Below are 19,136 nucleotides of genomic sequence, written 5' to 3' on the forward strand. Positions count from 1 at the left end.
ACTTCTTTGTTCTTATTTATATCCCCTTGATTTCCTTTAGTTGTCTTATTGCTCTAACTATAATTTCAAATACTCTATTGAAGAGATTTGGAAAGAATGGGCAGCCTTATCTTCTTTCTGCTTTTAGTAGAATTCCTTAAGTTTCTCTTCACTTAATTTGATTTTTGGCTATTGGCTTGGTGTATATTGCCTTTATTGTGTTTATGTATGTGCCTTGTATTCCTGATCTCTCCAAGACTTTTAACATGAAAGGGTGTTGGATTTTGTCAAAGGCCTTTTCAGCACCTAATGAAGTGATCATCTGGTTTTCTTCTTTCAGTTTCTTTATATGGTCGATTACTCTGAGGTTATTATCTATCTTTATTTCTGAGGTGTGTTTTTTATGCAGCAGAATGATGGGTTGTATTTTTACATTCTGTGTCTTTATGTTGGGCAATTGAGTCCATTGATGTTTAGCGATATAATGACCAATGGTTGTTAGTTCCTGTTATATTGAAGTTGGTGGTGTTAGTGTATGTGTGCGTTTGTGTATGCTTCTCTTCTTTTGTTTTGTTGGAAATAAATGAAATTATTTATTTCCTGTGTTTTCTTAGATGTAGTTAATTTCCTTGGGTTGGACTTTTCCTTCGAGTATATTCTGTGGGGCTGGATGTTTGGATAGTTATTGTTTAAATTTGGTTTTGTCTTGGAATATATTGTTTTCTCCATCTATGGTAATTGAAGCTTTTTCTGGGTACTGTAGTCTGGGTTTCTTAAAGGCTGCAAGACACCTTCTCAGGCCCTTTTACATTTTAGACTTTCTGTTGAAAATTCAGATAAAATCCTGATATGTCTGCCCTTTTGAGTTTCTTGGCCTTTTCCCCTTGCAGTTTTAAATATATTGTCTTTGTTCTTTAGATTTTCTCTTTTGATTATTTTGAGGCAGAAATTTTTTCTGCTCCAATCTAATTGGTATTCTATGTGTTTCTTGTGTGTTTATAGATAATTCTTTCTTTAGGTTGTAGAAATTGTCTTCTGTGGTTTTGTTGAACATATTTTTTGGTCCTTGTACCTGGGACCCTTCACTTTCTTCTATTCCTATTATTCTTAGGTTAGGTCTTTTCACAGTATCCCAGATTTCCTGGATGTTTTGTTCCAGAAATTTTTAAGATTTATCATTTTTTGACTGATGTATCCATTTCTTTTATCATGTCTTCTATGCTTTAGATTCTCTCTTCCATCTCTTGTACCCTGTTGGTGTTGCTTCCGTCTGTTGTTCCTGTTCTCTTCCCTAGGTTTTCCATCTCCAGGATTCCCTCAATTTGTGTTTTCTTTATTGCTTGTCCTCCCATTGGCAGGTCCTAAACATTTTTTATTCATTTCCTTCACATGTTTAATTGTATTTCCCTGTATTTCTTTAGGGGGTTTATACATTTCCTCCTTAAACCCCCCCTCTGTTGTTGTTTTATTTTTGTTTTTTCGAAACAAGTTTTCTCTCTGTAGCCTTTACTGTCCTGGACTTGCTTTTGGAGACCAGGCTGGCCTTGAACTCACAGCAATCTGCCTGCTTCTGCCTCCTAAGTGCTGGGATTAAAGGCATGCACCACCACTGCCCAGCCACCTCTATCATTTTTATAAGGTTGGATTTAAGGTCATCTTCTTGTGCTTCAGTTGTGTTAGGATATTCAGGGCTTGCTATATTAGATAACTGAGTTCTGGTGGTGCCATATTTCTCTGTCACCTGTTGACTGTTTTCTTATGCTGGCCTTTAGCCATCTGGCTGCCCTCAGGGAGGCAGTCAAAGCCTTGGGCATGGCCTGCTGCTCACCTCTGATAACTGTGCTCAAGGGGATCTGAATGTTCCTGACGTCCCCCAGGTCTCTGCTGTCTGTGCCCCCATTGAATCAGTCAGGTAGGGACTAACTATATATGTTTTCTTCATGAGTAATAGTTACAGACTCTGCTGAGTTAAATTAAAAATGTTTCTTATTAGAAGAGCACTTTTATTATAGATTTAAAGACAAAGTTTAGGTTGTTATAGCATTCTTAGAAATAATTTCTTATAATTTTACCCATGGAGACTGGGTGATTTGTTTCTGTAATATAATCTGGATAGTTCTATATGATGAACGTGCAAGAAAACTCCTGTTAAAACTTCACAGACAAATCCAAATACACCATAGTTAATTTTTAAAAAATTGTCCTTGTTCAAATCACGTTTAGACATGCATGTTGGTGAGACTGTGTAAGTGTAGCTTCTCAAATTACTAGGAGACACAATCTCACAGAAAACTCCCGGATCCTTTTCCTTTTGCCAGCTTTTCACTGCTATTTGTTTTGTTGGTTATTCTCTCTCTCTCTCTCTCTCTCTCTCTCTCTCTCTCTCTCTCTCTCTCTCTCTCTCTCTCTCTCTCTCTCTCTCTGTGTGTGTGTGTCTGTCCACCAAAATGTGTAGGTTAGAAGACAGCTTATGGGAATTATTTTTCCCAGCTTACCTATTACATTCACAAATCTGTCCTTTCCTTCTTAACCTTCCCTCATCCCTGTTTTAAATCCAATTTCTCTCATCTCCAGCTGGAACTTAGACACTTCCCCCTTGTGAATTCCTCTAGTGTTGTTCTTTTCTACCTACATTTCTCAAGACTGCTGAATCTTCTCTTAAAATACAAAATTGTCTGTCTTAATATCTTGTGTGAAACTCATGTGGTTTCACACTTTTATGATCCAGTCTTGAAGCACAGAAGCCCTCTCTGAATGATATTATTGCTTGGTGATATTCTAACAAGTTTTGGGAAACCTTAATATCAATAAACTCTACAAAAGCTATCATTTATTAATGTTATGTGGTTTCTTCCTTACTTTTTTGCATTTACTTTCTGACTGCCTTGGCATTACCTGAAGTTGCCTTAAAACTTACCCCTGTATTCCTTTATTCCTTTGTAATTACAAGTACTTTCCTCTCTTACCAGCACCCACAATGAATAATAGGGTTATCTTTCAGCGTCCAGTTTAAGCATACCTATTCTGAGTGTAAATGGTCTTCCTTGATAGGATAGCATATTTTCTCATGACTGCTCTGGTCCTCTGTGCACATTTCTGCTGATAGGTCTCACTGCTGTATTTACATGTCTGTTTACCTCCATGTGACCACAGGCATGCTGGAGGCAGGAACTGTGACTTACTGTTCTGTGTACCCTGATAAAGCTTCCGATTAAAAATAGAAACAATAAAAATATTTGTTGAATACATATAAAACTGTCATGAGAAGACAAGATTATTCTTTCACATACTATTCAACTCAGTTTGCATTATTTGGTTCAGTGTTGCTACAGTGATCTTGTTTTAATTTATGTGTATGGCTGTTTGGTTGCATTTATGTCTGTGTACAGTGTGAGTATCTGTGGAGACCAGAAGTTATCAGACTACCATGGAACTGGATTGATAGGTGGCTACAAACTACCATGTAGGTGCTGGGAATCAAACCTGGATCCTCTGGAAGAATAGTGGAGCCATCTCTCCAGCCCTCTGTGATCTTTCCTTTCTTTAATTTTTAAGTTTTTATTTGATGCTTTTATATATTACATTTTTTATTATATTTCCCCTCTCCAAACTTTCACACCCTTCCTTATATTTCTACCCATCCAACTTAATATTCTTTCTCTGTCTTAAACAAACAGCCACAAAAATATAAAACAACAACAATTACAACAAAACCCATGGAGTAAAACATGTGTAGTCATTGGGCCTGACCTGGATTGTGATCTATATGGCAAGCATCGTTCCCTTGAAAAAAACTAATTGTCCCTCTTAGAACCTATCAGTTGTGAATGGCTTCTTGTCCAAGGGTGGGTCTTTGTGCCAACTTCCCCTCCTTCATGCTGAGATTTTTCTGGCTTATGCAGGTCTTGTGCATGCTGTCATAGTGTCTGTGAGTTTGTATGTGCATCTACCTATTGTGTCTGGAAAACACTGTTTCCATGGTGTCATCCACCACCTCTGGGTTTTGCAAGCTTCTTGTTCCCTCTTCTCTAGAGATCATAGAACTTTTGAGTATTAAGGCTATGGTTTGGACATCCAGTTTTGGGATGAACCTTCCAGTTCTACATGCTTTCCAATTGTGTCTTGGCTATCTTTCCTATCTTAGTGAGTCTAAAATTCTGAATGTAGATCAATATCTATCATATCTCATCTATCTAGACCTAAAAACATCTTAACCCATAAACAACTAAGGTTTATTGTAAAACTAAACTGTTTGATCTTCAACCTCATCAGAGACTTGAGAAGGAATAAAATTAATTAGCTGAGTATATAGGGAGTACAGGTTAGCAGATTCCAAAATGAGAAGATGACAGAGACAGTTTGCTACCTGAACCGTCAGCCAAAAGTCTCTGTAATGTTGGAGTCTCATCTTCAGCCTTCTGGCCCAAAATATCTGACATACATATTTGTGAGTCAGGAATTATTGAGGACCTGCTTACCCTGTCTTGGCAGAGTTTGTCCGTATACTCTGCCTGCATTCAAGCATGCCCCCCCCCCCGCCCTGTTTAGGCAGAATTTTGTCTGTGGTAGAAAGAAGGACATTTTGCCCAGTTGCTTGTTTGCCACATTTGAAGCCATCTTCATACGGAGGTTTGTAATGCTCATCATCTTCTTTGAGGTAGGCTGGGTGTTGCCAGGTCTTAACCGTAGGTTTTCCCTGAGACTCATGACTTGTCTAGTGTTAAGTTTTTGACCTCTTCAACAGCGTCAAGGATTGGCTCTGTCTCCATCAGTAAGCTTTAACTCTGATTACAAAGTTGTTGCTTACTCCCATAATAGTTGTGTGGCTCTTCTACAATGGGCAGGTCTTGCAGGCAGGTCATTATTGGAGGACACAGTGCTCTTAGTTGGGTAAGATAGTCTTCTTCTTCAGGAGTGTTTCCTAGCTGGGAGGGGTTAAGTTTTCAGTTGTGTATCAGTCAGATTTCTAGTTTTCTATGTTACAAGAATATGTTGTCTTCAGCAACAAGGTCTTACTATCAAGTTATGAAGGGTAAAAAAATAGCGTTGGCCTGTAATATTTGGGCTGTCTATGTTGAGCCCTCTGGCAATATCTAAAAAAGATATAACCTGGACTCAGTTGTGGGCTTTTATTTGGCAGCATACAACATCTAGATGAAGTATTGTCTTCAGTGATTTTCTTATACATGCTTAAAATTTTTATTCCCTCATATTTTTAATGCTTTCTTTTTTTATCAGACAAAGATATTCCAAATTCATTTTATTTTCTTCTGGAGAATATCTACTCATGTGGAAAAATTAACATATCCTACTGATTTTATTGGCTTAAACCAATAAATAATTAATACTTAAATTGTAGACTTTTATTTCTTTATTGAAAGTGAAGAGTATAAATATGTTGATTTTTCATGGAGCGATAAAAAGAAAAGATGGACATGGAAATGTCATGTGTCTTTAGGAGTAATATAGATCTTCGTGCTATTTTCAAAACTGGATTCAGGTTTGGAAATAAATATTTGGAAATAAATATTATCATTGTATAAAATAAAAATTTAAATCTGAATATATTGGTTGTATGCATTGGGTTTCATTTTAAAGCTATATTGTCATTCAGGTGAAAGAACCACAGTTGTCCTTAGAATGTTGAAGGACATTTTTATTTTAGCCTGAGAACCAATGACATTATAGCATTATTTTTGTAATGTGTTTTTATAGGGCACTAACAAGTGCTGGCAAGGACCTGCAGGATAATTTTTTGAAGGCCCTGGCAATGAGAGAAGAAGATAATCGCAATGGGAAAGTGAGCGTGAGTACATTTTACCTCCAAATTAAAATGTATTTGCAGACACACAGGTAATATGGATGACAATTATTAACACCAAATAGTTTATAAAGTCATGGACTAGAAGAGTCTAGTAGGCAGAAAGTATAAGTGCAAAGCATGAATTCTATAACAGATCTTTGTCTGATCTAACATTTCAAGGTCTGGGATATATCTAAGAGGCAGCATAGATTCTAAAAAGCAGCATGTTTATAGCAAACTCAAGTGAGAATATTGCTACCAACATGAGAAGCCAAAAGTCATCCATGAAAAAAATGTCCATCCTTTCAAGCTTCAATGACATGTCAAGTATAATGATGTGTTAGCTTCCTGTGAATGCTATAACAAAGTGTCACAGCCCAGGTGGCTTGAAACAACACCCACTTGCTTACACTTTTAGAGCCTAAAGTCTGAAATTGAGTTGTCACGAGAAACATTTTCTCTCTGCAGCTTCCAGTCAAATAGAAGTTGTTTCATCCTTCTTTTAGCTTGCAGTCCTTTGCAGAATTGTGTTTGTACACACATCATGTCACTCTAAACTCTGCCTGTGTCATTAAAGAATGGTGTCCCTGAACATTTTCTTCTGTACCGCTCTTACTATTTTCCTTATGAAGTCATCAGATAGATACTTTATGTTAGGATTCAAATGACTTAATGATAGCTTGTTGTTGAATCTTTAATTTTATCATATTTTCAAAGTTGCTATCTCCAAATAACATTATAATCATAGGCAACAGGACTTAAAATCTCATAGACAAATACTTTTTCCCAGTAGATTGACAAAAGAAATTGGGATAATGCTGATGATGAGAAACAATTGTTTTGAAGACTGTTTTGTTTTTTTTTGCAGCGATGTATAGCATATACTATAAGTGAGGTTGACAGTAGTTGTGGGGTCTGAAGTTAAAACAGATTCATTTTATTTTGTCTTAAGATGAGTAGCACTAACCTATGTTTTATAGTAGTGCAATGATCTAATAAAGAGGTCACCATGCTTGTCAGACAATAGAGAATGGAAGGAGTATGATAAAGAAACAAAAATAGTAATGTTGGTAAAAAAAAATAATTAAACCAGCATCCTAAGAGATCAAATCTGTAAGCTATATGCTATTTGTCTATTTTGGTGCTGAAAATTGTACCTGGGGTCCTACATATGGTACCCCCTAAACCATATCTCCAGCGCACATGTCCTTTTCTGACGCTTGATGTAGAGGCATGCAGAAGGACTTGTGAAATACCATTCACATGATTCATTTGGAATCGTTGATAGAAAGAGAGTCTCTTATGGGATGAGCAGTGTGGTACTGAGTTTAGAGGTTCTAAAGCATTTTATACAGCTTGGCAGTTAAGATAGAGCCTGGTGGTAGAGTGTGACTATGGTCAGGGTCAATACTCATGGTTTATTCAGTACAGCACACAATAAACGTTTTCTAAGTAAAAAAAAAAACTTACAAATTAGGAAGATTGTTCTGGTTTTCTAAGCCATAGTGTCCTGTTCTGTAATGAGGTTTTTAAAGGAATTTTCTCCTTTTAATATTGAGTTTTGAAACAAAATATAAACACGTTGCACAATGCATGATACATTAAGTATTTAATACTTAATATGCTATTTGAAGTATATTTATAAGCACTAGAGTTTGAATTATGAATGAAATTTATATAAACAATATTGGGGCATATTTTTGCTAGTATGTAAGGTGTGCATTTTATAAATTTGAGTTGCTCTTTAGAAAACAGAGTTGAAAGGGCTCTTTGTGATGATTATAGGTTTTATTATAGATCTAAATATTATGTATTGGTAGGATTCTATACAATGAGAATATTAATACTATATTTTATAGAGTATATTACTGCTATAGGAAATATTTGTTCTTTTTATTAATGTTTTAGTTCTGTGCAAATCACTCATTTGTTACAAATCTACATGGATAAGAAATACGCTCTTCCTACAACATTTTAGTTGTCAAATGTTTGTGTAACTCTCCGAGTCGACAAATAGCTACATAATGTTAGATTGATAATAATTCTTGGTTTGATTAATGAATAAAGTTTCCTATCTAATAAGAGTCTAATAAAAACTATGATGATATTTTGTGTAGTGTTTCTGGTGCCTCATGACACTTATTTTCCCAATCAATGTTGCATATGTAAACATTACATGAATGACTAGTTTGAGCTTTAAAATTTATGTTATTGGAGATGACATAAAAAACCTGCTTAGCTCTTTCCATTCATGACCAGTCAAAGAAGCCACTGTAGCCTGTATCAGGAAAAACTATGATTTAGGAACTTTCTAATATACCCATTTCCTGTGTTGAAATCCCTATGAAACACAAGATTGCATTGCAAATGGCCAATTACATTATGCTGACATGGTCTTTTCCTTCCTTTCTGTCTTCCAACTTCTCAAATGTTCCCATTCTAGAAAACGAAGGTATCTGAGAGATGCTGACTTCCTCTTTAATAGAATCCATGCTTGTGCACTGTAAACTACTGTGGAAAAGTTATGATTCATACAGTCTCAACTTCATTATCAACAGGTTTTGTCAGTGCTGAGAAAACGAGTATCAACTTCCTTCAACTAGAGATGTTTCATTAAAAATGTCTTGATCTTTAATTTGTTTTTGGATAAAATGTATGATATATGAACATTAGACAATCATGAAACAGCAGAGGTTATGTACCCATATTATCTGTGATTAATTTATGGATTGACCACCTATTTTGGGTTAAACACATGTACTTTGACTTTATACAGCCTGACTTTTCCTACCTACAATGAGGAGAGATTTTCTTACACTCATGAAACACACTGATTTAAAATAACATAATGTATAAAGCATGTATGTATAATATTTAGATGGTTGAGAGCACTAGAAGCAAAGCTCTGATGGAAATCTGTATGGTCCCGAGAAACCACGAGGATGTAGATTACGCAGCTGAGTGGGAATGTGAGCTCATCAGGTTCCCGTCTTGATCTGATGATGCAGGGTGCTGTGTGAATTGTGTCACAGAGTTTGTTCTGCTTTAAGGTAATGGAACCAATCCTGCATCCATGCTGATCCCACTTCCTCTCAGTCAGTTAATCGATAACTGTCAAATATGTGGGAGGTCAGAGAAGTCAAGCCACCCTTTTAAGGAAGGGGCAGGCAGGAACAATTAACTGTTAGCACCTGCCAAGTCTATAGATGAGTGTTCTGCGGAGGACAGGGGTCTGGGAATGATGTCATCTGCCAAGTCTATAGATGGGTGTTCTGCGGAGGACAGGGGTCTGGGAATGATGTCATCTGCCAAGTCTATAGATGGGTGTTCTGCGGAGGACAGGGGTCTGGGAATGATGTCATCTGCCAAGTCTATAGATGGGTGTTCCTGCGGAGGACAGGGGTCTGGGAATGATGTCATCCGCCAAGTCTATAGATGGGTGTTCCTGCGGAGGACAGGGGTCTGGGAATGATGTCATCTGCCAAGTCTATAGATGGGTGTTCCTGCAGAGGACAGGGGTCTGGGAATGATGTCATCTGCCAAGTCTATAGATGGGTGTTCCTGCGGAGGGCAGGGGTCTGGGAATGATGTCATCCGCCAAGTCTATAGATGGGTGTTCTGCGGAGGACAGGGGTCTGGGAATGATGTCATCTGCCACAGGTCTCTAGAGCTGCCAGCATGAGTTTATTTCATCCCCATTTCTTTGCCTTAACCCCTCTACCTGTTAGCAATAAGTAAATTAAAACATGGGGTGTTTGCTTCTTAAGTATACCTATCATTTATGAAGATAATGTTAAGTGGTTGTTTTTACATCAGAATTTTCTAGAGAAGAAGCAATGACCATAGGAATTTTTAAAAATAAAAAAGAATAATAAATATAGTAATTGTTCAACATCAAATAGGAAATCACAAAAAAAGTTTTAAATTATTTTGAGCAAATCATAGTGAAAATATTTTATCATGCTAATGCATTACCTAAAGGAAACTTTTGTTGCTCTGGTTCATTCATTTAAATATCAATAAATCAGTGTGTCAGATATTATTTTTCATATGAAAAATAAAAAAAACAGTTTAAGGGAGGAAACCTTTGTCAGCTGTCCCTGACTACTTACCTCCTTCATTGTTTCTCAGCCTAATAAGGCAGAGGGCCCAGGGAAGGGTGTAGTTGAGTGGAGCTGCTCTCCTTAGGGTGGCCAGGAAGTGGCGCGTGCACAGGATCACAGGCTACAAGGGTGATCTTGTCGGGTCACTCTAAGTAACACATGTTTTTAGCGAGGTCCCACACTATAGTTTCCACAATCTCCAAAAGAATGTGTATTGATTCATCAAAGGAAAAGTCCTCTGGTTAGTTGAGTACCCTCCAGATCTAACAACTCTCCAGAGCTGACAGTAAAGCCAGTGACATGATCCTGAGGGATCATATTAGATTCAATTCATAATAACCATAAAAATGATCAAATGAATGGATTAAACATCTATTTTGAAAATCTAGAAAAAACATTAATGGAGTAAAACTAAAGGAGTTGAACATTTTAAAAAATTAGGCAAGGAATTATAAATAAAAATAAGTAGAAATGATAAAAGTATAAAACTTTACAAAAATTTTGAGACTAGTTTAATTAAAGTGTTTCTCTTCTCTTTCCTCCCTCCAAACATTCCTGTTCACCTCTTCCTTCTCTCCATCAATTTCATGGCCTCTTTTGTCATGTTATCTGTTGTTATTGCATGCATATGTGTATTTGTAAATACATGTATATTCCCAAATACAACCTATTGAATCTGTCTTAGTTAGGGTTCTATTGCTTTGAAGAGACATGGTGACCAAGGCAACTCTTATAAAGGAAAACATTGAATTGGGGTGGCTTACAGTGTTAGATGTTTAGTCCGTTATTATCATGGCAGCTAGCATGGCAGCATGCAGGCAGACATGGTGCTGGAGGAGCCAAGAGTGCTACATCTTGATCCGAAGGCAGCTAGGAGGAGACTCAATTTGCTTCCACTGGGAGGAGCTTCAGCATATACATGACTTCAAAGCTCCACCCTCACAGTAACATGCTTCCTCCAACAAGGCCACACCTCCTCCAACTAATAATAGAGCCTTTTCCAGTGGGCCAAGCATTTAAACACATGGGCCTATGCGTCCCAAACCTATTCAAACCACCACAGAGTCCATATATTACATGTATATATGTTTTCAGGGCTGACTGTTTAACACTGGACAACTATTTGGTGTGTTCTTTCGTGGGTAGGAACTCCTTTTCCACTTCCCAGCTTTGCTCAGTTGTCTGTAGTTCTTTGTATAGGGTTGAGGCTTTACAGGCTTCTCCCTGTGCAGCTTGACATGTCTGTTGGTATCCTGTGTTCAGCTCATGTTTAGGCAGTCATTTTGGTGAGACCTTATGGATGTAATTTCGGATATTATTGGTGACACAGTCTCACAGCAAAGCCTGTGATGCTCCAACTCTTATGGTCTTTCTGCTCCTCTTCTACAGTGTTCCCAGGACTTTAGGTGTGGGAATGTTTTGTAGATGTAACTGTGGGAAGTGGACTCCACAACTCTATGTTATGATTGGTTGTGGTTTTCTGTACTGGGCTTCATCTGTTGAGAAGAGAATTTTCCTTGATGATAAGTGAAGACTACACTTGTCTGTGAGTATAAGGACAAGTATTTATATATTGCTGTTAGGAATTATGCTGGTTTAATAAACTAGTGTTTATAGTTTCTCCTCTAGCACTGTGATTTCACTAGCACTAGTTAGTTAGATAGCTTTCCAGTTGCAGGCATGGTCTTCCTATTGTTGAGTGTGTCTTAATTCCAATTAGAGAGTTGTGGGTTACCAACAAGACATGCATGTCACTAATGCACACATGCATTATAATTTTTTTTACAATCTCAAAAGTTAGTTTCTCAAAGAGTAATAACATGGTAGCATTTCTAGCAAATCATTAAAAATTAAAATAAACATAATTTTCAAATAAAGAAAAATGAGACCAAAGAGATTTAGAACTTTGAAATTTTATTATTTTATGTTTTTGAGTGCTTTGCCTCCATATGTGCATGTGCACTACATGTATGTCTGGTGTCTGCACATGTCAGAGAAGGGCACTGGATCTCTTGGGGCTCAAGTTACCAATGATTATAAGCACCAGGTGGATGCTGGGAGCTTAACCTTGGTACTCTGCAGTAGCAAAAAGTGTTCTTTACTGATGAGCCAACTTTCCAGCCCCTATACTTAGAACTGTGTTTAAATGGTTCATAAAAATACTTATCTATCAAAATACATGAAAAATACACATTATAAACACATTGTTACAGTTATTTTTCATATAACTGTGTTTTTTCTCTTAGCTTATTTCTTAACCCAGCTATCACACAGATAATTGAGACCCTTTTATGATAGTTTAAAATTAAGCTTCAGTCTGAGTATTTGAAGTCTGTTCTTAAGCCTCTGTGCTATTTTGTCTTACTCCCAGCAAACATCCTACTGATACTTGGACTTTGTAGCTTCCCTTGGCTTTAGCTCCTTCCTCTTGGTCTTCCCTGGAGCTCGCATGACTGACTCCCCTGGCGCAACCCTAACGCCTCCTCCCCTGGCTGGCAGGAAGTCCTGACCTATTCTCTCCCTTGTTCATCAATTGATTGTAAGCTGCTTTATTGACGTATGAGGGGGACAATTGGAGAGCAAAATTTACACAAATGCAGGAAGTCAGAATTGAAATTACAAGTTAACCTTATTACTACAAAAAACATTTAGAGAAATATAAAGTGTTGTAAGTGATATTGGAATCTTAATAATTAGACACACTAATATCATTTAAAAAAGAAATCAACAAATGTTTCTGCTAATTCTGTTGGATGGCCCTGCTACAAAACATGAGACCTACGACTGCACAGCAGGATCTGAGAATGTCTGGTTTATAGACCTGGAGAGCAGCGAGGACAAAGGCAGGAGCAGAGCCATCTCCTAAGCACTACTCAGCCATAAGAGTTGTGAAACTACCACCCTTTTGCCTACTGGCTCTAGGCTACGCAGGTAATTATAGAATCAAATATAAAAACAAACTTTAGAAGAAAGTATTTGATCATGCATTCTGGAAGTAATTTAAAAAATTAAGCCCAAATTTCACAAACCACTAAAATTTAGTAACTGGGATTTCATTAGCACTATAAATTTTTATCAAAAGATAATTATTGTAGTCACTGCTCTATTGCAATGAAGAGACAACATGACCAAGGCAACTCTTATAAAGGAAATCATTTAATTCAGGTCTTGCTTTTTTTTTTTAACTTTTTTTCTCCTTTATTAATTTATTCTTGTTACATCTCAATGGTTATCCCATCCCTTGAATCCTCCCATTCTTCCCTCCCTCCCATTTTCCCCTTATTCCCCTCCCCTATGACTGTTCCTGAGGGGGATTACCTCCCCCTGTATATGCTCATAGGGTATCAAGTCTCTTCTTGGTAACCTGCTGTCCTTCCTCTGATTGCCACCAGGTCTCCCCCTCCAGGGGACATGGTCAAAGGTGAGGCACCAGAGTATGTGAGAAAGTAATATCCCACTCTCCACTCTACTGTGGAGAATGTTCTGTCCATTGTCTAGATCTGGGTAGGGGTTTAAGGTTTACCGCCTGTATTGTCCTTGGCTGGTGCCTTAGTTTGAGCGGGACCCCTGAGCCCAAATCTGCCTATCATAATGTTCTACTTGTAGACTTCTAGGACCCTCTGGATCCTTCTACTTTGCCATTCTCCCATGCTTCCTCATCTAGAGTCCCACTAGAATGTCCTCTCCTCTGTCAGTTTCCTGGTAAGTGAAGGCTTTCGTGGGACATGCCCCTTGGGCTAATATGCAGATATAAGTGAGTATATACCATTTGAGTCTTTCTGCTTCTGGGTTAACTCACTCATTATGATCATTTCTAGCTTAATCCATTTATCCACAAATTTCAGGAATTCCTTGTTTTTAATAGCTGAATAGTATTCCATAGTGTATATGTACCACAGTTTCTTTAACCATTCTTCTATTGAGGGACACTTAGGCTGTTTCCATGTTCTGGCTATTATGAATAAGGCTGCTATGAACATGGTTGAGCAAATTTTCTTGCTGTGTGCTGGAGCATCTTCTGGGTATATTCCAAGGAGTGGAATAGCTGGGTCTTGAGGAAGCCCTATTCCCATTTTTCTGAGATGAGATAGCACCAGATAAATTTCCAAAGTGGTCGTACTAGTTTGCATTCCCACCAGCAATGAAGGAGTGTTCCTCTCTCCCCACATCCTCGCCAGCATGTGGTGTCACTTGAATCTTTGATCTTAGCCATTCTGATGGGTGTAAGATGGAATCTCAGAGTTGTTTTGATTTGCATTTCCCTGATGATTAAGGAGGTTGAGCATTTCTTTAAGTGTTTCTCAGCCATTTGATATTCCTCTGTTGAGAATTCTCTGTTTAGTTCCAAGCCCCATTTCTCAATTGGGTTATTTGGTTTGGTGGTGTTTAATTTCTTGAGTTCTTTATATATTTTGGATATTAGACCTTTGTCAGATGTAGGGTTGGTGAAGATCTTTTCCCAGTCTGTAGGCTGTCGCTTTGTTCTCTTGACAGTCTCTCCTGCCTTACAGAAGCTTCTCAGCCTCATGAGGTCCCATTTATTAATTGTTGACATTAAGGCCTGGGCTGTTGGTGTTCTGTTCAGGAAGTTGTCTCCTGTGCCAATATGTTCCAGGCTCCTCCCCACTTTTTCTTCTAAGTGACTTAGTGTCTCTGGTTTTATGTTGAGGTCTTTAATCCACTTGGATTTGGGTTTTGTACAAGGTGACAAATATGGGTCCAGTTGCATTTTTTTACACATAGACATCCAGTTAGACCAGCACCATTTGTTGAAGATGCTATCCCTTTTCCATTGAATGGATTTGGCTTCTTTGTCGAAAATCAAGTGACCATATGTGTGTGGATTCATATCTGGGTCTTCAATTCGATTCCACTGATCAACCAGCCTGTTGCTGTGCCAGTGCCATGCTGTTTTAATTACTATTGCATTATAGTACAGTTTGCACAGTTTCAGAGATGAAGTTTATTGTCCTCATGGCAGGAGGGAGCATGGCAGGAGGGAGCATGGCAAGAGGCAGACATGCTGCTGGATAAGTAGCTGAGAGCTATATCCTGATCCATAGGTCAGAGAGAGGGGTAAGGGGATGGGAGGAAAGACAGGAGGAGAAGAGAGGAAAGGAGAGGGGAGTGGAGTGAAGAGGAGGGGAAGGGAGGGGAGGGGAGAGGAGGGGAGAGGAGGGGAGAGAGACTGGCCTGGCATGGACATTTGATCCTCCAAAGCTCACCTCCAGGGACACACTTCCTTCAACAAAGCCACAAATCCTAGTTGTTGTAATCATTTCAGAGTTCCACTCCCTGGTGACTAAGCATTCAAATATATGAGCCTATATTGTTGAACATACATAGAAAATTTGGCCACATGTATAAGATACTTAGAAGCAAGGGGGTGAACTTCTTTGCTCTGTCATGGCCTCTTGTGACGGAGTGAAACCTCTGGCATAGCTAATGCCAACCCCTCCTTCCATACCTTGTTTTTATGGAAATATTCTGCCACAGAGATAGGAAGTATGATTTCTACAGATTTCAGTGAGCTACTAAGCTGCCTGTTTTCTGTACTTGTGAACTAAGCTACTAACATTAACAATTTATTAATATTCAGACTTTTAAAAATATTTCATAGTTACAATCATAGAGCATAATATACTGTTTAAATCTTAATAATGACCAGTTAAAGGTAAATTTATTATATCTAGTGAAATGTTTACAAATAATAAAAAGTAAAGCCAAAGAGTAAAAAATTACAAGTTTAGCTGACAGATTTTTTTCTTTGGAAATGGAACTACTTCGGAAAGAGGTCCTCTGCAGGCCATTGGCACCCTTCTAGAACTGTTTTCCTACCGGGCCAGTTACCAAACCTATGTGTAAAGTATTTCATATTACAGATATGCAGATAGTTTTATATAATTAATATAGTTAATACTATATGTACATTATATGATATGAGATCAGCAGAGGGCGGCAGCAGTGCAGCAGTGGACACTTGTCCAGGAAAAGGAAGGTATGTTGGCGACACCTCTTCTGCCTAGACCTCTGCGTATTTGTCTCGCCCGCTACAAAAGGCAGGTCTCCCCTTATTTAATCTCTGAAAGTGCCCTCCTGCATTCACCCAGACATGGTACTGCTGGGTAGGCTCAGACCTCATTACGTGCCGGGGTTAGCCATCAGTATCAGGGACGCAGCAGGAATGCAGCAGCCTGCAGTGATTTCTTCCCTTCCCTAAGTGTGAGAAGTGGAGACTTTGAGAAGTGCTCTTGAGAGCAGAGACTGTGAAGCTGTGGCCTGTTAGGTGCTCCCAGGCCTTCTCTGGGGACCAGGGTTAGACTACAGGTCTTTCTATTTACTCATATGGGTGGAGAAGGCCAAGGGGAGTTGGCTCGGAACCAAAGGTTTCACCACAGCCAAGACAGGACTGGACTTGTGGAAATGTTTAGGGGAGCCTCGATGCATTTATAGGTTGCTTTAGTTCCTAAAAGATGAAGGAATGTCTCAGAAGCCTTGTCTATCTGTCCTTTTCTCTAAAAATTGTCTAGTTTTCATTGCTATTTGGCCAATTTAGATGCTTTTCAATATCAGTTGTTACAATTGTAATTAAAGTAGTCACATTGAACATTTGCTTTGCATTGACACTTGTAAGTTGTCACAGTTGCTAACATAAAGTCACAATAGGCCTCTTTAGCATTTTATATCTCTTACATCTACAATGCATTCACACTTATTCTTTATCCTGCTAACTACCACTTCTTGAACATGAATTAACTTTTGATCTTCCCAAAGAATCAGTATTTTCATTTTTTTGGTAACTTTTATAGCTCCTAGGTCAGTACTTGCTTAATTTCTCCATATTCTGATTCAAATTTGTGACGTCCTCAGCAAAAGTGTTTTACCATCAAGTCCTGAGAACTAACCAAGTAACTTACTATCAACTACTCCAATTTAAGTGATCCATTTCTAGCCCTGGGCTGTTGTTTGTTACCTCTGGTGTTTAGTAGGAGCATTGCTCCTGCGCTATAGTGTAGCTCCACTAAAAGTCTTTTGGTTTTTTTCCGTGGTTTTTTGAGACAGGTTTTCTCTGTGTAACCTTGCCTGTCCTGGCCTCACTTTGTAGACCTGGTAGGCTTTGAAGTCAGAGATCTGCCTGCCTTTGCCTCCTTAGTGCTGGGATTAAAGATGTGGGCCACCACGCCAGCTCACTTAGAGTCTTTTATCATCATAACACAGGCAGGTGCTACAGTAGCAGGCCTTCAGATGGCTCTTTTGAAAAGTCTGTAGGATTATTCATCCACCCAGTTTCACAGTGAACACATTTCTCTCTGAGAACTCCTTTGTTTCATCATATATTTGATTAGGTCATGCCTTAGTCATCTAATTTCCATTTTGATATATTTTTGAATGCAATGTTATCTGAAAGTTAATTAGTTTATAAGAACTAAGGTGTTTTCTAGCATCAGCGACTTTCCTGGTTTCTATGTGATTTCTGAATTTATTATTTTTAATTGTCCTCTTCTGCTTCTCCATAAGAGTTGTGATGTTCTCACTTATATACACTAGGACTGCACTGAACGTGCACGCCCATACTCCTCTGCTGTGTACTCTTCTTCATGTGTACATTTTGTTCACAGGATGAGTCATCTTGGGTTATAGGCATTTTTATTTTTCACTCATTATTTATTTGATGTTCTTTCTTCTTACTATTGTGTTATTTGACCTTTAAGGAGATGGTTGTATTTATTTATTTATTTATTTATTTATTTATTTATTTTAATTTTCATTCATTCCTTAGGTCATTACTGTCTCCAAAATAAATTTTTATTTTTTATTTGCTTTTGGAATATTGCAATATTCTTCTCAAATATGTAGGGCCCTTTGTGCCTTCATACTTGTTTAAGGTATGCAGTAAGTACTGTGCACTTAGGGTAAACTGGTCAGTTGTAACTGACAGACTTTTTGTTATCATGATTGCCTAGAGAGCTTGTCATTAGGCAGAGACCCATAAAATAAGTATGTGCTGTTTATCACCTAGGCTCAAAGTATTTGCCTGCCTGTGTTCTTAGGGATTTGTTTACTTCTGTTGTTCTTGAATGGGAAATGTTCCATAGGCCACTGTCTTTGAACACTTCGTCTCCACAGAGACGAAGACAGACATTGAGGTGGAGTCTGGCTGGAAGAAATGGGTCATTGGCCGTGCTTACTCATGTTTCCTTTCGCGGCTTCTCTATGCTTCCTGACTGTGCATGCCTTATCACCACCTGACTTGCCCTTGGGTTACCATGCCTTCTCAACCACAATGGCTGTACCCTCTCAAACTGTAAGCCAGAGCAAACTCTTCCTTCTTTGACTGAGTTCTTTTCAGGTCACAGCAGCAAGAAAAGTACCTAATAATTCTTTAAGCATTGTGATTATTGTTTCATTATTTGGGTCGTCTAAGATAAGTGATTGTCTATTGATAATTCTGTTTAGGGTAGAGTATATCTTCAATTGATTTTCTTGTCTTAGACCAACTTTAAACTGATTGTTTTTTTTTTTTTAATAATTGATTTCTTGAGTTTTGATCCAGAGTTTTGCTTATAAGACATATTTTCTTCTTGGATGAAGCATCCACTGTCTTCCTTTCCCCACCCCTCACTTCTGTTAATAATGCCCACTTTTGTGTGGGTCATTTAATATGCAGTGGCTTGTGCTTGATATTATCAGGATGAATTATTTCTCCAAATGGCTTTATAACTTGCTACAATTGTTGAAAACAGATCAGATATAAAGGCATCTCAACTATTTGAGAATGCATATGTCAAAATGAATGTAACAGTTTATGGTTGTCACCTTCATGGGGGTTAATTTGTACCCAAGAGCTAAAAATGTCATTGAGATGATGTGGCACACCACTCTGACATCTGTAATCAGGTATTAAGTATTTATTAAGTTATCTAGCAAAGGAAATTTTACACATACTTTCTTGTGTTTTCTGAAGTAGTAAAATTTTCCAGATTCTTGAAAAATATTTGGGAGGAGAAGCATCCAGTTCCAAAAACTTTGATTTGTGCTAAGCAGAGTTGGCATGAAACACAAAACGCTTTCTGTCTGATCCCCAGCGTGGACCCCCATCACAGCCCCAGGTCTCTGCAACTCTAATGAGAGGAGAGGAGTAAGAAACTGCAGGTTACGTCTCTTGTCAGTAGGTTTTAGCCAGAAGACAGTAGAGAGGGACTGAGAAGGGAGGGAGCAGAGGAGCGTGCATTGGAGCGAGAGGAAAACCT

The 19,136-nt window shown here is 38.2% G+C and overlaps 1 protein-coding gene across 2 annotated transcripts in view; it reads left to right on the forward strand.

Annotated features, from left to right (window-relative positions):
* CFAP299 (cilia and flagella associated protein 299) overlaps positions 1–19,136 on the forward strand; it is a 451,865-nt gene that overhangs the window by 141,119 nt on the left and 291,610 nt on the right. For both annotated transcript variants that reach the window (XM_084759751.1, XM_084759752.1), the window contains exon 3: positions 5,695–5,785. In XM_084759751.1, coding sequence (XP_084615877.1) covers positions 5,695–5,785 — 91 coding nt within the window. The remainder of the gene's footprint in view (positions 1–5,694; positions 5,786–19,136) is intronic.

This window comes from Acomys minous (genome assembly GCF_964271855.1).
Source record: "Acomys minous genome assembly, chromosome: 15".
In the NCBI taxonomy this organism is placed as follows: Eukaryota; Metazoa; Chordata; class Mammalia; order Rodentia; family Muridae; genus Acomys; species Acomys minous.